Source organism: Hipposideros armiger, unplaced genomic scaffold (assembly GCF_001890085.2).
Source record: "Hipposideros armiger isolate ML-2016 unplaced genomic scaffold, ASM189008v1 scaffold_330, whole genome shotgun sequence".
In the NCBI taxonomy this organism is placed as follows: Eukaryota; Metazoa; Chordata; class Mammalia; order Chiroptera; family Hipposideridae; genus Hipposideros; species Hipposideros armiger.
The window spans coordinates 1,897,367-1,914,765 of NW_017731680.1; the positions used below are offsets into that span (position 1 = coordinate 1,897,367).

Below are 17,399 nucleotides of genomic sequence, written 5' to 3' on the forward strand. Positions count from 1 at the left end.
TACCGACAACGTCTCTAAACCCCAAAAGCTTTTAAACCAGGTAAATCCATCAACCCGACTAGAAATTACGTCCTCACACCCCGCGCAAGCTCGCGCCACCCTAGGCCCCGCCCCGTGCCACCCAGGGCCGCCCCGCCCCGGGTACCCTCCTGGCCCCGCCCTGCGCTGCTCTAGACCCCGCCTCGCGAAGTCCCGCCCGGGCACCCTCCAGGCCCCGCCTACCTCAACCCGCCCCTTCCGCCGGCCAAGCCCGGAGCGTGCACGCATAGAGACGCCTCGCGGGAGCGAGCACGTCCGGGATCCCGCGGGTCGAGAAGCGCAGCAGGCTGGGAGTCCCACGCTTTCGGCTTAGGTCAGGGAGGGCCCTGTGCGGCGAAAGGGTTAAATTGTTGCTGGTGAGCGGATGGAAGCAGCGGCTGGCTCTCCGAGGGTCGCTTCTCCTGAGCGCATGGGGCAGAGGAGCGGGCCTGTTGGGAGCTGGGAGGAGACCCAAGTGGGTGGGGGTTAGGGTTAGGCACGGTGTGGGGGAGGGGCCGTGGGCTCAGAGGCGCAGTTTAGAGGGGCGGGACACGGGACTTAGGTTAGGGCAGGGGTGACTAGGGTAGTGTTTGCTGCAGGGGCGACGTATTTGGAGCTGGCAGTTGGTCCGGAAGGAGCCTAAGGTTTTAGCTTCTATTGGGGGGAGAGTCTTAGAGGGAAGGTTAGCCGGGGTGCAGAGGAAAGGCCATTGGGAGAGGCCTTCCTGGTCTAGTAAAGAGGTCCGGACGCCACAGGACTTAGAAATCTTGGCTTCCCGGGTTCCAGCCTTCTGGCAACTGCCTGCTTTTTGTATTTGGATATCCTATTCAGAATAGTAGCAGGGCAAAGGTTGTCACTGGAATAGATTAAATTTAGCTATTGTACACATCCACCGAATTGAAGAAACTTGTGAGCAAGTTGTGAAACAGGTGATCCTCCTAAGAGAACATTGGCTTTGCAGCTATTACCCTGTTTGATGTCATTTCTGTTAAGAGGCCTTTATTCTAAGCATCAGGTTGCTTCCGTCCTGTGGCTGCACCTGTATGCCTGATTCTAGCCATCAGTTTTATGAGATGCTATCTGAAAATGTTTTTTTTTTAAGATTTTATTGGGGAATTGGGGGAGGGGAACAGACAAGTTGCTGCCTTGTTCTTCAGTCTAGTTGTGGAGGATGTTGCTTCACTGGCCCATGTTGGTATTATCATTGTGCTCTTCCCAGGTGAGGCAGATTGGTTGCTGGCCACTGGACGGCTGCTCATGGTGGCTGCCAGCCACTCACACTGGTTGCCAGCCACTCACGGTAGCTTACAGCAGCCCACTGTAGCCCCACTGCAGCCTACACCGTCGCCGGCGACTCACGGCAGCCCAGCTCTAGGTTCAGCTGTTGTTCATCATCTTAGCTGTGGAGGGCGCAGCGTCACTGGCCCTAATGTGGGATCCGAACCAGGGCCCTGCTGCTCAGAGCTGGTGTCCCAAGCCAGCTCTTAACCAAAGCGCCACTTGGCTGGCCCGAAAATGTTTTAATATGTACTTTTATAAAGGTGGCCAGCAGTGTTCAGTTATTATAGGAAGGAGAAAAATAACATTACATTTATATGGTTATAAATATCAGAGGGACCAACTAAAGGTGAGTTGACCACTGCTTTACTGGCTGTCATGGTCAGGTGCTTGGAACCTCCAGAGTTTATTTGGACTTATAAATGGTATTAAGATGTTCCCTTTTCATGGTTTAAATTGAGAATTTATATAGGGGGTGTTGTGTATAGTGTTAAGAACATGGGTTTGCAGCCAGGCAGACCTGAGTTTTGGTCTCGTCTCTGGGGTCTGGCCAGTTACTTGCCTTCTTTGATCCTTGTTTTAATATCTGAGAATAGATATAATAACCCTATTTTGCACAATTGTAAGAATTAAGTGAGATACATGAAAGACCCCACTCTTAATAGGCCCTCATTAAATAACTTATTGTTAGTGTCTGAGCTTTACTAGTCAATGTGGATTTTCAGTGAATTTTCTTTTGTAAATGAACAACTAATTAATTAAGCAATTAATTGTTAAAGAAACTATGTTATCGTAGAGAGATTATTGGCCTGTGCAGCCTAAATTATGGACTCTGCTGATGTGTTTATTAATCTCTGAGTCTCATTTTGCTCATGAGTTGTAAGAAATTCTATAAATTTGGGAATTATTTTAGAAGCATTCTGAGTAATGAGAGATCCACTAGATAAGATTCAGAAGGTCAGATGAGAAGAGAGGGAGAAGAGCTGTTTAGCTGTAGTTAGGGTATAAGAATAAGGTATAAGAAATTTGAAACTGAATATTTTCTGAAGGAGTGTGTGAACAAGATCCTTGGGATTTCTGCCCTTCTATCTCAAGGTATGACTGCATATATTTGTCTAGATTACCTGTGGAACATAAACAATGGATTCCTTGGACCATATGCTGACAGATCCCCTGGAACTGGGTCCATGTGGAGATGGCCATGGCACACGTATTATGGAGGACTGCCTCCTGGGGGGCACCAGGATTAGTTTGCCTGAGGACCTTCTAGAGGATGTAAGTTATAACATTGTCACCATCTTTTCCTCTCTTATCAGCTTCCCCATAGCTGCTATTCCAAACCTTTTTCGTACTCTACAAGTTTTCAGTCTTTTGTGTTCCCTGTTTCATTTTCTATATTGCAGTCAGTATGATCTCTGTTTTTTTTAAGTGTAGAGTCTATTTAATATTCTGATTAAGGAAGAAATTATAAGTTACGTTCTACATATTTAATAACATATCAACATAACTTGATAATGTAAGCCCTATTTTTTAACAAGATAATTTTCAGCAATTATCAGGAAGTTTTATATTTTAAGAGCAGAATTATGTATATGTTGACATTAAAATGGTTATCCATGTTATGAATCATAAACAAAACTCAAACATAATACCTGTGTCCATGAGGTAAGCCTCTAGTAAATTAATAGTACATGCCCTCAGATAGCATGTCAGCATGCTTTTGACCACTTTCACAGTCAGGCTGTGTAATCATCAGTATTATTAAGGTGACTGCCATTTATTATGTATAAGGCACTAGGTATGCTAAAACATCTGTTTATTTATCTTGCTTATTTGGCCATATTTCAAACATATAGACAGGTGTAGAGTATCATAAAGCAAACATTCATCTGTGCATCATCAAGGTTTAGGAAATAATTTCATTTAGTCATATTTAGTTCAGATTTTTTAAACACAGTAGATAAAATTAAAGCCACCACCTTATCTTATTCCCTTTTGGTGGCATATATCTTTCCCATCCATGTTTTCTTAGCACCCTCTTTCAGATAAATCTTATGTCATTCATTTAGTCAGTGAACACTTGTTTTATTAAGTACCTACTTTATGCCAGACACTGAGATTCTAGGATTAAAGTGGTGAGCAAAAATAGGTTTGCAGGAGAAGATGTTGGACACTGAGCCTGAGGTGCTTCGGTACACGCATGCAGAGACACCGTGTAGATGGCTGGATATCTCGATTATCTCCTGCCTAAACCCCTTTGGTGGCTCTCCATTGTCCTTAGGATACAGTCACAAGCACTTAACATGTTTATAGGTCCCTTGCCCCTCTCTCTATTGTCTGCTGCTTACCCTCTCCCTCCCTGTCCTTGTGCTAGCCACACATTGCCTGAACCCTTTGTTCTGTGGATTTTTAACTTTCTTGCCTCAACATCTTTTTTCCATACCGTATCCCTTACTATCTTAAATGTCACTTCCTCTGGTTAGCATTCTCTGAAACCTTAAGTCTGGTATGTGTGTTTCTCCTATCTGCTTATAGATAAACTTCTTAAAGTACACTGTAATGGCTTATTTAATTGTTCCCCCCTCCAGACTATACACACACACACACACACACACACACACACTCTCATATATGCATATATACACACATATATATACATATATAAGTAAAATATGTTCATACTAGTCTGTTTTAATACTTAGCACATAGAAGATAACCAGTATATAATTGTTGAGTTGAAAATGAACTCCATCCTGCTATTTCTTGCAGTTAGCAGGTGACCTCATCTCCTCAGAGTCTCTCCTCCCATGGTAACTTTTTCCTGCCACTCATTTTAAGCTGAACTTGGTGTCTGCCATCATTCTGTGTTGGCAGAAATAATTTCCAAATAGGATTCTCTCTACTGAGATGATTTTCCTCTGGATTATATTTACTGTTGGGTATAAGACTGGTTTATATGTAGTCTTTACTAATCTCTACGTTTTGAGAATTGAGTAAACATCAGTGGAATTTTAGTTTGTTTAAAAAAACTTGAAAACTTGGATGGTAGGGATGGTTGCCTTGCACAAAAATGTGAATGTACTTAGTGCTACTGGACTGTACACTTAAAAATGGGTAAAATGGTAAATTTTATGTCATGGATATTTTACCACTCACACAAAAAACTTAAAAATCTATTTTGTCCTGTTTACTTGTTTTCTGCTTTTCCTAATTCTTCTAGCCCGAGATATTCTTTGATGTGGTCAGCCTCTCAACATGGGAAGAAGTATTGAGTGACTCTCAACGGGAACACCTGCAGCAGTTTCTGCCTCACTTTCCTGAAGACAGTATTGAGCAGCAAAATCAGCTCATCCTGGCCCTGTTCAGTGGGGAGAACTTCCGCTTTGGAAACCCCCTGCACATTGCCCAGAAGCTTTTCCGAGGTGTGTAGCCCAGCATTCTTTATTTGAGGGGGCGGAAGGTGGGAACACATCCTCGTAGGTGGATACTACTTTCTTTGTTTTAGTCTATTTATTTGTATGTAGATACTGACTCAGTAGAGAGGGGTTTTGTGCAACACTTTATTGCTTTAAACATTGTTAATAATGACATTTTTTAACTTACATAGGAAACATATAAATTATAAATGTATTGCTCATTGATTTCTTATAATATGAACTCAACTGTGTATAACCACCACCCAGATCAAGAAATAAAACATTACTAGCATCCTAGAGGAACCTTTTATGACTAGTCCTTAAAAAATTTTTAAAAACAGCTTATCATTTGCTTTACCACATGTATGTATCTCATGATACACACATACACACACTCACACAGTTTTCTGCAGAAAATATGACACTGGACCACCAAGCGCTTCAGGATGTATGTATCACTCGCTCTTTTTTTGGTTGAGAGAACTTTCATGCTAGCTTCAAATTTTCAGGTACATTTGGAGTCATAATTTTTTTTAAATTATTTTTTTCAGTTACAATTGACATTCAATATTATTTTATATTAGTTTCAGGTGCACAGCATAGTGGTTGGACATTTATATAATTTATGCAGTGATCCCCTCAATTAGTCCAGTACCTACCTGGCACTACACATAATTGTTGCAACATTACTGACTATATCATCTATGCTATACTTTACATCCCCATGAATATTTTGTAACTACTAATTTGTATTTCTTAGTTCCTTCACCTTTTTCACCCAGCTCCCCAACCCCCCTTTCCTTTGGCAACCGTCAGCTTGTTCTCTGTATCTATGAGTCTGTTTCTGTTTTGTTTGTTTATTTTGTTCTTTAGTTTCCACATGTAAGTGAGATCATCTGGTATTTGTCTTTCTCAGCCTGACTTACTTCACTTAGCATAATACTCTCTAGTTCCTTCCATGTTGTCACAAATGTTAAGATTTCATTCTTTTTTATTGCCAATTAATATTCCATCGTATTGCAATTTCTTCATCCTGTTCTGTTGACAGGCACTTGGGTTGCTTCCATATCTTGGCTATTGTAAATAATACTGCAGTGAACTTATCTTTTCAAATTAGTGTTTTGGACTTCATCAGGTAAATACCCAGAAGTGGAATGGCTGGGTCATAAGGTAGTTCTATTTTTAAATTTTGAGGGACCTACAAACCATTTTCCACAGTGGTTGCACCAGCTTGGAATTCCACCAACAGTGTAAGAGGGCTCCCTTTTCTCCATATTCTCGCCAACACTTGTTTGTTGATTAGTTGATGATAGCCATTCTGACAGGCGTGAGGCAATATCTCATTGTGGTTTTAATTTGCATTTCTCTGATGATTAGTGACATTGAGCATCTTTTCATATGTCTGTTGGCCATGTGTATGTCCTTTTTGGAGAAATGTCTATTCAGGTCCACTGCCTATTTGTTAATTGGGTTGTTTTGGTTTTTTTTGGTGTTGAGTTGTATGAGTTCTTTATAAATTTTGGATGTTGACCCAGTATCAGATGTATTACTGGCGAATATTCAGTAGGTTGTCTTTTCGTTTTGTTGATGGTTTTCTTTGCTGTGGAAAACTTTTTAGTTTGCTGTAGTCCCATTTGTTTATTTTTTTTTTATTTCCCTTGACTGAGGAGATAGATCAGAATAAATATCACTAAAGTCAGTGTCAGAGAGTTTACTGCTTATATTTTCTTCTAGGAGATTTATGGTTTGGGGGGGGTCTTACATTTAAGTCTTTAATCCATTTTGAGTTTATTCTTGTATATGGTATAAGAAGGCGGTCCAGTTTCATTTTTTTTGCATGTATTAGTCCCATTTTCTCAATACCATTTATTAAATATACTGTCTTGACTGTCATTTGTCATAGACTAAATGACCATGTATGTGTGGGTGTTCCTGGGCTCTATACGTTCTATTGATCTATGTGTATGTTTTTGTGCCAGTACCATGCTGTTTTGATTACTATAACCTTATAGTATACGGGGTTGTCGGAAAAGTCATGACGCATTTTTTTCAATGAAAAACAGAAAAAAATACATCATGACTTTTCCGACAACCCAATAGTTTATACCAGGTAGTGTGATACCTCCAATTTTGTTCTTTTTTCTTGATTGCTGTGGCTATTCGGAGTCTTTTGTGGTTCCATATAAATTTTAAGATTATTTGTTTTAGTTCTGTGAAAAATGCCATTGGTGTTTTGATAGGGATTGTATTGAATCTATAAATTGCTTTGGGTAGTGTGGACATTTGTTTTTGTTTTTTCTTTTTTCTTTTTTTTTTTTTAGTTGAGCCACCCTGCCACCTGTTGGCAGCTCAGCGGCAGCTCAGCTTGGGTGGGACTCGAATCGCTGTTGCTCAGAGCTTGCATTCTTGAGCGAGCTCTTAACCAACTGAGCCACTCGGCTGGCCCTAGTGTGGACATTTTAACGGTGTTAATTCTTCCTATCCATGAGCAGCCTGTATGTATCTCTTAACAAGGACATTCTCCCACATAATCACAGTCCTATTCTCACACCCAGGAAATTTTACATTTAGTAAATAGTATAGAATATCCCATATGCAAATTTTCTCAGTTCCCAAATGTCCTTTATAGTTACCTCTTAGATCCAGGACCAATTCAAGGTTCACGCATTGTGTTTGTATCTCATGTCTCTTAGCTTCCTGAATCTAGGGCTTTCTGCCTTTTGCCCACACCTTGTCTTAAAAACAGGGACTTTTTTTTTTTTAAGATTTTATTGGGGAATTGCAGGAGGGGAACAGCGTTGGGGAATCAGGGAAGGGGAACAGACAAGTTGCTGTCCTTCTGTTCTGCAGTCTAGTTGTGGAGGACGCCACTTCACTGGCCCATGTTGGTATTACCATTGCGCTCTTTCCAGGTGAGGCGGTTGCTCACTGGTCATTGGATGGCGGGTGGCTCATGGCAGCTCACAAAAGCTCATGCCTGCTGCTGGCCAGCCCCATTGCAGCCTACGGCAGCTCACGGTAGCTTATGGCAGCCCACTGCAGCCTCACTGCAGCCTACACCTTCACCGGTGGGTGACTCACGGCAGCCCAGCTCCAGGTTAAGCTGTTGTTCACCATCTTAGCTGTAGAGGGCACAGTGTCACTGGCCTATGTGGGGCCCTGCTGCTCAGAGCTGGCGTCCCAAGCCAACTCCTAACCAACACACCACTCAGCCGGCCCCCAAAACAGTGACATTTTTGGAGAGTCTAGGACACTTGAATTGGAAAACATTCTGTTTTCTGGGGAATTGCCATCTTGTTTTCTCGTGATTAGATTTGGGTTAAACATTTTTTGCCAAGAATACTATATGGGAAATGTTATTTTTCTTTCCCACCATCACCTCAGGAGGCAAATGATGTCAGTTTTTTCATTGTTAGTAATGCTACATTTTATCCCTTGGTTAAGTGGTGTCTGCCAGACCTACTAGATTGTAAGGGTACCTTTTTTTCTTAATTAAGAAGCGATCTGTGGGGTGATACTTTGGGTGATAATCTTGTTTCCCAAAAGCCTTTGTTTTCCTCAGTGGTTTTAGCACCCATTGATGATCCTTGCCTGAATCATTTGTTACATTGGGGATTGCAAAATGGTTTGGGGCTACTCTTAAGTCACAGTTTTCGCTCTGTCCTATAGAGAGGAGCAGAGTAAGCTTTCTCCCCTCCCTCTTTCTGGAGTGACTTTGTTTTGGCAGGAGGCCCTGAAAGGACAGTGTATCTTGTTGAGTTTTGTTAAACTGGACAACTTGACAGCTGTAAAAGTGTGGCGGGAACAGGCTTATCATTTCAAACCTCTCATTATCTTAAGGGTTTAAGGTTATTCTCTCCTTTGGTGGGGTATTATATAGTTTAAAGAGGACTTCCCCCTTGTGGTTGGATCCCACAAGGTTTATTTCACTGAAGTGCCTGGGGTCTTATGTGGGAATAAACTGTTTGATAGAGCCTGCTTGGTTTTAGAGGGGTTATGTCAAGGACCTCATGTAATGTTACCACTGTCTATTTTGCTGGCATGTTTCCCCCCAAAACAATATGATAGTGTGGTAAAGATACAAACAAGGAGTGTCAAGGCCAGAATTTCTGCCATAGTTCACTCTCTCCAGTGTCATATTTCAGTTCCAGTGTTGCTGAAGACAACTGCATTACTATGGTTATTAGGGTTTTCAGTCTTAGTTATCATTGCCTTTTTTTTTTAATTGTGAAAAGTTGTTTCCAACTGTAGTCGACGTATATTAGTTTCAGATGTGAACTGTCTTGGCTTTTTGGCATTCTTTTACCTTTGGTTCTTTCCTGATTCTGTTTTAAACATTTATCATTTCCTTTCATTCCAAATGCTTAATCAAACTCCCTTGCCTCCTATTTCATAAAGGAAAGGATCATTTGTCATAAACTCCAGCTTCCCGCTTCTAGCCTTGACCCGCTTAATGAATTAATTTCCATTCTGACCTACTTTACTTGTCTCAGAGGAAGAAGGACTTTTTCTTCTGCTTAAGATTAACCTCTGCTCTTGATCCCTTTGTCTTTTACCTCCTCTGGGACCTTGTTTCCTCAGTTAACAATTCTCTGTCCCATGTATTCACTCTACTTGCGTATTCACTCCACTTGCTCTTTTTCAGCCTATAGATGTGTTCAGGAGTCTCATACGAGAAGAAGTCCTTAGCCATCTGTCCCCTTTATTGTCCTCTATCATTTTCCTTTATCTCCAAACTTCTGGAAAGGCATCTGTAGGTGTCTCTTTCAGTTATTCTGCCCGTCTCCTTGTAGCTCTTCCCTTACTACCCCATAGGACCGCTCTTGCTAATGCCAGCAGTGACCTTTTTCTTTCCCCTTCAACTGTTTTAAATTTTAAATTTAACACCTACAAAAAAGTTACAAGAATTTATAACAGACACCTATATAGTCTTCACCACGTTCACCAACTATTAATTTTTTGCTACATTTCCTTATCCTTACTGTACTTATTATTATCATCATTACTTTTGCTGAACCATTTGAGAGTGTTGCAGGCATAGCCCCCCTACATTTTTCAGCATTAACCTCTGAAGAACAAAAACATTCTGTTACATAACCACAAAGGATCAAATTCAAAAATATAGAAAATACAGAAGTTTTCTGTATTTAGTTCTGTGTTTAAATGTGAAGCTTAACATTGACATATTGTTATCTAGTATGTAGTCCATATCATTATATTTCACCAGTTGTTCCAATAATCATTTTCTTCCTGCTTCATGTCTCTCCAGTGATCATGTAATTTCCAAACGAGTAGATGCTTTTTAGTTCTCTTGTTGATCCTTTTGCATCGTTTGATGCCTTGACCCACTTCCTCCGTCTTGACACTTGCTCCTTTGCATCACTGATTCTTCCCTGTCCTGGATTTCCTCCTATGTCTTTGACACCCCCTCTCCCCATTTCTTTGCCAACCCCTCTTGCACTCATTGTTCCTGTCTGTTCCAGTCGTTCAGGTTCTCTACATTTGCTGCATTCACTCACTGTCCCGTCACCAGTGACTTGCCAGGGCTGCTGCTGCAGTCACCTCCACATGGCTACCTGAGCGAGCTTCTTAAAACTTCACTTCTCAGAATATTTCCCAGTTGCCTTCACTTAGAATAAAATTCATAGCCTATGGGGCTTTATGTGACTTGGCCCCTGCCCACTTACCCAACTTTGTCTGGGGCTACTCTCTCCTTTTTTCACTGCTCTGTAGCCCAGTGTTGGCCAATAGAAATGTCACGTGAACCACAAGTTCAATTTTAAAATAGTCACATTAAGAATAGTAAAAGCAGTTAGATTAATTTTAATAATGTATTTAATAATAATAATTTAAATAATATTTTCTTTAACTCAGTATACTCCAAATACTATTTTAACAGAGGTCTAGTGTTTTAATGGCTATCAAAAAGTTGTGGAAGCTAAAGAATGAAGGAACATAACTTCAAAGAAGTAGAGGCAAAGAAGTAGAATATTAGCCCAGTTTCTATACATCAAACAGCATCAGTTGTATTAAAGTGTTGGCTCATTTCTTAAAGGTCAAATTTCCTATTTCCCTATAACAGGCAGCGTAACATGGTGGTTAAGAGTTTGGCCTCTGGAGCTGGCCTACCTGAATTCAAACCTGATTTCTCCTTTTATTAGATGTGTGACCTTGGCAAGTAATTTAACTTACCAATTTCTTCATCTGTAGAATGAGGATTTAGTAGTACCTACTTTATAGTGTTGTTATGCAGATTAAATGAGTTACTATATGCAAGGCCCTTATATAGTGGCAATTGTGTGTCAGGTACTATTCTAAGTGTTTGCTGTTATTAGTTACTATGGATACTATTAGGGTAGTTGGGGAAAAAAGAAACATCTTGTGCTTTGACCCCTTATTTTAGCTTTCAGAGATTAGCTTCTCCATTTTTCCCTCACTCTTTCTCATCATAGCCTACCTTCTAAAATCTAGTATGTCCAAAATGGACCTCTTTTAAACCTTCTTATTACAGGTGATAGTACCAATTGCTCATGTCCCGTGATCTAGGTACCATGCTCACTTGACCTCTTCATTGCTCCCTTCCTGCCACAGCATCCAAACTATCAGCAAGTCTAATCTTTCTCCCTCAAAAATCTATATCAAGTCTCTTTAGTTCCATGTATTGAACCACTATTTACTCATCAGCTAATATGTGCCAGACATTCTTTAAGGTTCTGGAGATACAGTAATGATCTTACATTCTAATAGGGAAAAACAGATGATAAATAAGCAAATATTTGTTGGTATTAAGCACTACGAAGAATAAGAAAGGATAATGGGACTAGCTGGGGAGTAGCTGTTTTGCATAAGATTTTTGGAGAAGTCTTCTCTGTTGAGGTGACGTTTGAATGGAAACTCAACAAAGGTAGGAAGAGCAAGCCATGAAAATATTGGGTGTTAGTAGGAAGCATTGCAGGCAGAGAGAGCTTTAAAGACAGAGGCCTTGAGAAAGTAGAGTAAGTGGCCTGTTTGGGAAACAGCATGGAGGCCCATGGGAATGGGGTAGAGTAAGCAAAAGGGAAACTGGCGGGAGATGGGGCCAGGTCATGAAGGCACTTGTAGGCTATCTTTAGGGCCTTGGCTTTTATTGAATATGGAGGGAAATGGTCGGACCACGCCACCATCGTCTCTCACCTAGGTTGCTGCAGCAGTTTTTTTTCTTTATCTTTTGCTCCCAGCCATGTCATTCTCCTGCTTTAAACCCTTCAAATTATTTCCATTGCACTTAGGGTAAAATCGAAACTCCATGCCATGACCTAAAAGTTTCTGTGTGGTTTGATCTCTGCCTACCTTCCCAGGTCATTTCATGTCACTTCTTTGCTACAACCTACTCCCTGCGATCTACTGCTTTAGTCATCAGACTTTTCTTCAAGTTTTAAAACACACCAAGTTCTTTCTTGCTTCAGGGCCTACTTCAGTAAATACTGTTCCTCTGCTTTTGCCCCATTTTACTTCTTATTTTTAAAATTCCCATTTACTTTATTTTCCTCTAGGCTTTTAATTTTGGAAATTTGTAAGCATATAGAAAAGTTGAAAAACAATACAACAAACATCGATGTATCTTTCACCTATATTTATCAGTTGTTAATATTTTTGCCACAACTGCTTTAATCAGCCCTCATTTTATGTATCATTCATTAATGATCCCTTTCCTGTTGTAACTTTCCTTACTCTACAATTCTTTCAAGTTAATTTCCTTATAGTACTTAAGAGAGGTGAATATTATCAGCCTGTTTATCTGTTTATTTTCTCTCTTTCTCACTGGACTGTAGGATCCACATAAGCATAGGTTATCCCCCCCCCCCATACTGTATTCCAGTTTAATAAAGTTTACCACATTTTAAGCACACATTAAATATCTGTTAGCTGATATGTATATAGTTGTACCTCTGTTCTTTTCAGATGGATACTTTAACCCTGAGGTGGTCAAGTATCGGCAGCTATGCTTCAAGTCACAGTACAAGCGATACCTCAACTCTGAGCAGCAGTATTTCCATCGGCTACTAAAGCAGATTCTGGCTTCCCGGAGTGTAAGTGATGCTGGTAACTGGATATAAAATGTGGGCAGTGAACTCACAGATTTCATGACCTTAAGTGTTTCAGGTACAAAATACAAAAAACACCACTAAGAAAAAAATAATACAATTAAGCCATGAAAAAATGAAGCTATTGGGTTGTTAGAAAACTCATAATGCATTTTTGCAACGAAAAATGTAGAAAAATACGTCATGACTTTTTCGACAGCCCAATATATCATTACTTCTTATGATCAGTTTTAAGATGTACTCTGATTTCAGAGATATTAAAACATGAAAAAAAAGGTACTTCTTAAAACTGATGAAATATTGTAGCTTCAGTATTTACCAATATAAACAAGTGGCTTTCAGATCTATTATGGCTTATTAAGTGAACCAGGTTGCTCAGGAATTGATGTGTGAGAGTGTGTGGGCCTCGAATGCTTTGACGGACATGTAGCTCACCAAGCTTAGTGGTCCCTGGGGCCAGACCAGCCTGGTAATTCTTTGAGGCAAAGTTTTTCTGGCTCTAAGTGGTTTAAGCTTCAGTATGGAAATATTTGGGTGTCTTGTATAATAAGCATTCTCGATGGAGCAGTTCAGCATTTAGATTTAGAATTTTTGCCATGTAATCAATATAGGCCCTTTTTATTTTGACATTCATATATGTGTATCTTTGTGATCTGTAGGAAGGGAATTGCACTTGTTAAACAATGAAGAGAAGAAAGTGTAGACAGAGAATGTACCAGAACAAGCTTTGGATGATGAAATGTACCCCCACCTGATCTTTTCCTAGGACCTACTGGAGATGGCCCGGCGGAGTGGCCCCGCCCTTCACTTCCGGCAGAAGCGCCCTTCACCATCCCGCACCCCTGAGGAGCGGGAATGGCGGACCCAGCAGCGCTACTTAAAGGTCTTGAGGGAAGTGAAAGAGGAGTGTGGTGACACAGCGCTGTCATCTGATGAAGAGGGTGAGTGTCCTTGGGCACTTGGGTAGCTGAGGTGTTGTAATTACACCAACAGCTGTTGTTTGGTTGGAGCCAGTGGTAGCCATTTACCTCCCCAGTCAAGAAGCCATCCCAGTTGTATGTCTGGGGCGGGGTGGGAGGTGGGTAGTGGGACTCAGCCTTTGGGCACAGAGACATTCCTGTTAGGTGGGGCATGACTACGTACCTTTTTTACACTTGATGCTTAAGCGTCATGAATTTAGATGAGATGTATCCCTGCATGGCAGGGCTCTCCACAGTAGGCCTGTCTGGTCCTATTGTGCCACTTGAGAGAACTACTTTTCCCCTTACAGGCGAGTAGTAGTGACTGTTGGCCTGCTGCAATGCGACCCCATCACTCTGTTGAAGTCTCTCTTCCTGGAAGAGCCGTTTATATGACCTAAGTGTGCTCCAGTTCGTCTGGGGAAGGGTCAGAAAGGAATGGTGGAACCCCGGCCTCATGTTGTTGGCTTACCCTTGTTGAACCTAAATGGCCACTTACCCAATCTCCCCTATTGGAGTCCACAGCCACGTTGGATTTACAAGAAAAATTTTCTTTTGAAGATCTCAGCTCATGGCTTCCGAGCTCTCCAGCGCGTTCTCCTAGCCCTGCGGTGCCCCTGAGGGTGGTGCCCACGCTTTCAACCACGGATATGAAAACTGCAGGTGAGAACTGAGCCAATGGCTGTGGACATTCTGGGAAATCTGGATGTGGATCTGAGAACTCCCTTAGAGGGAGGTGGGTACTAGATTCTTACCTGCCAGGAAAACAAAGCAAGGAATTATGAGATTTGGAGAAGACTTTGTACACTTCCACTTTTTTTACAAATAGGTAGGTCTTCCTTCCATTCTTTGTTTTGAAATTTTTCAGCTGGTATTCTGGGCTAAAGCAGAATCTTAAAATAGTAATACTAAGGGCAGTTCAATAATAGAAAAAAGGGGTATCCAGAGCCATAGCAGTGTTTTAAAACGTGTATGAAATTAGAGAAGAGGTTTTAATAGGAATCAAAGAAGAATGTTAAGAACCTTTAATGTGTTTTAGGAGCAGCTAAATAACTGAGGTTATTATTATTGACCATTGTATATGAAAACTGAAGAGTTGATTCTGTGACTGTTTCAAGATAGTTGGTACTTGTACATAGGAGTCAGAAGGGAAACTCCGAGAAATATCTTATTCTCAAATATCACAAGTGACCAGAAAGATTTAAATTTCAGCATTGTGTTAGTGAATGACCTAGTCCATGTGGTTTGGTTCATTTCCTCTCAGATAAAATAGAACTGGGGGACAGTGACCTGAAGATAATGTTAAAGAAGCACCATGAGAAGCGGAAACATCAACCAGTAAGATTGGGGGCGGGGCATGCGCGGTCATTAGCGGTTTCAGTCTAATAAATCTGGATTGGTATTGTAAGGAAGATACAGGTAGCCACTACCTCATTTCTGCTTTTTCTTTATCATTGTTAGAGGGTAAGAGCAACCAGAGAGGCTAGTTAACACCAAAGATGTGAGAAGACACATGCTTTGACTTTATAAGGCATGCTTAATACAGTGTCTGATTTAATCTTTATAATAAGACTGGTATATGAAGCATCATACCCATTTTACCAGTGCTCCGAGAGGTTAAGGAGCTTGTCCTCGGCCATATAGCTAGTAAGTGGCAGAGCCAGTAGTCAGATCCTGTGCTCTTCCCACTTTTATCATTTCTGTTATTCCGCTCCACTGAAGCAAGGTAATGCTAGTGCAGCCAAGCCAGTGAGTAAAGTGGAGGGAGAAAAGGCAGTCCGTCTAAGGCAGAGTGGTGAGGTGGGGAGAACCCCACACTGGAAGTCAGAACTGACTTCTTTCTATCTTTTCCACTTACTATGATATTGGGCAAATCTTTTAACTTCTCTGAATCCCATTTTTAGATAGTAGAATAGAATGATTCTTAAAACTGTTTGAAGAGCACCTAAAATAAGGAATGCGAAAGAGCTTTATAAAATAAATGCCATACAATAGAAAGGTTGGAACTGGTTTCTCCTGTGCCCCATTATGAAGAGCAGTTTTTATCTCTATATTTTTAATTCAACATCATTTCCTCAAGTGCATGTAACATGTAATTATCTGTTAGGTAAATTGACAAAGCCTCCAGTTTTTGCTGCGTTTTTGGTTTTCCATAATAAATTTCTGAATATCGCATCTAGGATCACCCAGACCTTTTGATAGGAGACCTGACTCTGAATGACATCATGACTCGAGTAAATGCTGGCAGGAAAGGCTCTCTAGCAGGTAAATGACATCCTCTGTAGGTAGCCATCATCTTACTATGTTGTTAAATTACATGAGCTTGTCTACATGTTGCAAAAATAAATGAAATCACAGCTTTCTTCTGGCTGATGACCTTTTATTGTTATTGCCTTTAATGGATTTATAGGTAGAAAATGAATATAAAATCAGAACAACAAAACCATTGGCTCCTTAATAAGTATTAAAATTAATTTGTAAATCACTGGTTTTGGTAAAAACAAAACAAAACAAAATTCCTTATTTTTGAGACTTTTTTTCTTTTACTGATGGGCCTTAGGAAAATAATATGCAGGTAAGACTCCTCACTTCCTGGTATAGAAAATGCAGTTTCTGACTTGTGTTGCTTTCTCTTCCCAGCCCTATATGACTTGGCTGTCCTTAAAAAAAAAGTTAAGGAAAAAGAGGAAAAGAAGAAGAAGAAAATAAAAATGATCAAATCAGAGACAGAGGATTTAGCTGAGCCCTTAAGCAGCACTGAAGGGATCCCACCTCTGTCGCAGGCTTCATCTCCACTGGCAGTACCTGCTATCAAGGAGGAGTAAGTGAACAACAGGGATTATTGCTCAAGGGTGAAAAGTGTAGCTGAGGGCTGTGCCCAGCACTGGTGCTTGGTGTGATCTGGTTTGTGTGGAGCCTGTAAGGCCTGAGTCCTGGGGGTCTTGTTAGGGAAGGTGTGTAGTGTGGCCCTTTATTGAACTTTCTTTATGACTGCCTGGAGGCTTGGAGGGCCAAAACCAATCTAGGGATATGTTCTTGGTCTTTTTTGTTCTTAACATGTGTTCTTTCCTTATTAGGCCTCTTGAAGACCTCAAGCCTTGCCTTGGAATCAATGAAATATCTTCCAGCTTCTTCTCCCTTCTATTAGAGATCTTGCTGCTGGAGGGGCAGTCTAGCCTTCCTGTGGTAAGAGATTTGGAAAAGTCAGGTGTATATCAAAGTTTTCACATTGTAGAAACCTTTAATGGTCTATAGCTTGAGAGCAGAACTCTGGGTCCTTCCCAAAGCCCTGTAGCTACCTTGCTTTGTGGCTTGGGCAGACTTGGACAGACATACCCTTGCTTCTCTGCACATTTGTGGAATTGCTGTTGTAGCACAGAAATCTAACTTGGTTCTCCCCTTCCTTTTCTGCAGCTAGAGGAGCGGGTTTTGGATTGGCAGTCATCTCCAGCCAGCTCCCTCAACAGCTGGTTCTCTGCAGCTCCCAACTGGGCAGAGTTGGTGTTACCAGCCCTGCAGTATCTTGCTGGAGAAAGCCGTGGTAAGGTCTTTTTTTTTTGTAGGGTCAGTATGTTTTTTCCCCCTTACACTAATTAATTCTTATAGTGACCTGCAGCTTTACTGGTTAAGACCATTCTGGCTTT

General features: G+C 41.0%; 1 protein-coding gene across 6 annotated transcripts in view; it reads left to right on the top strand.

Annotated features, from left to right (window-relative positions):
• Positions 1 to 256: 256 nt before the first annotated feature.
• Positions 257 to 17,399, top strand: part of NFRKB (nuclear factor related to kappaB binding protein) — a 36,995-nt gene continuing 19,852 nt past the window's right edge. For 3 of the 6 annotated variants that reach the window (XM_019660796.1, XM_019660802.1, XM_019660799.1), the window contains exons 1-11: positions 257 to 352; positions 2,416 to 2,571; positions 4,517 to 4,718; positions 12,654 to 12,781; positions 13,563 to 13,737; positions 14,281 to 14,418; positions 15,020 to 15,093; positions 15,936 to 16,020; positions 16,396 to 16,576; positions 16,833 to 16,941; positions 17,170 to 17,296. In XM_019660796.1, coding sequence (XP_019516341.1) covers positions 2,437 to 2,571; positions 4,517 to 4,718; positions 12,654 to 12,781; positions 13,563 to 13,737; positions 14,281 to 14,418; positions 15,020 to 15,093; positions 15,936 to 16,020; positions 16,396 to 16,576; positions 16,833 to 16,941; positions 17,170 to 17,296 — 1,354 coding nt within the window. In that variant the 5' untranslated portion in view covers positions 257 to 352; positions 2,416 to 2,436. Of the gene's footprint in view, positions 396 to 569; positions 948 to 2,415; positions 2,572 to 4,516; positions 4,719 to 12,653; positions 12,782 to 13,562; positions 13,738 to 14,280; positions 14,419 to 15,019; positions 15,094 to 15,935; positions 16,021 to 16,395; positions 16,577 to 16,832; positions 16,942 to 17,169; positions 17,297 to 17,399 lie in introns of those variants that run through there. The other 3 variants (XM_019660801.1, XM_019660797.1, XM_019660798.1) reach the window with 3 other exon arrangements.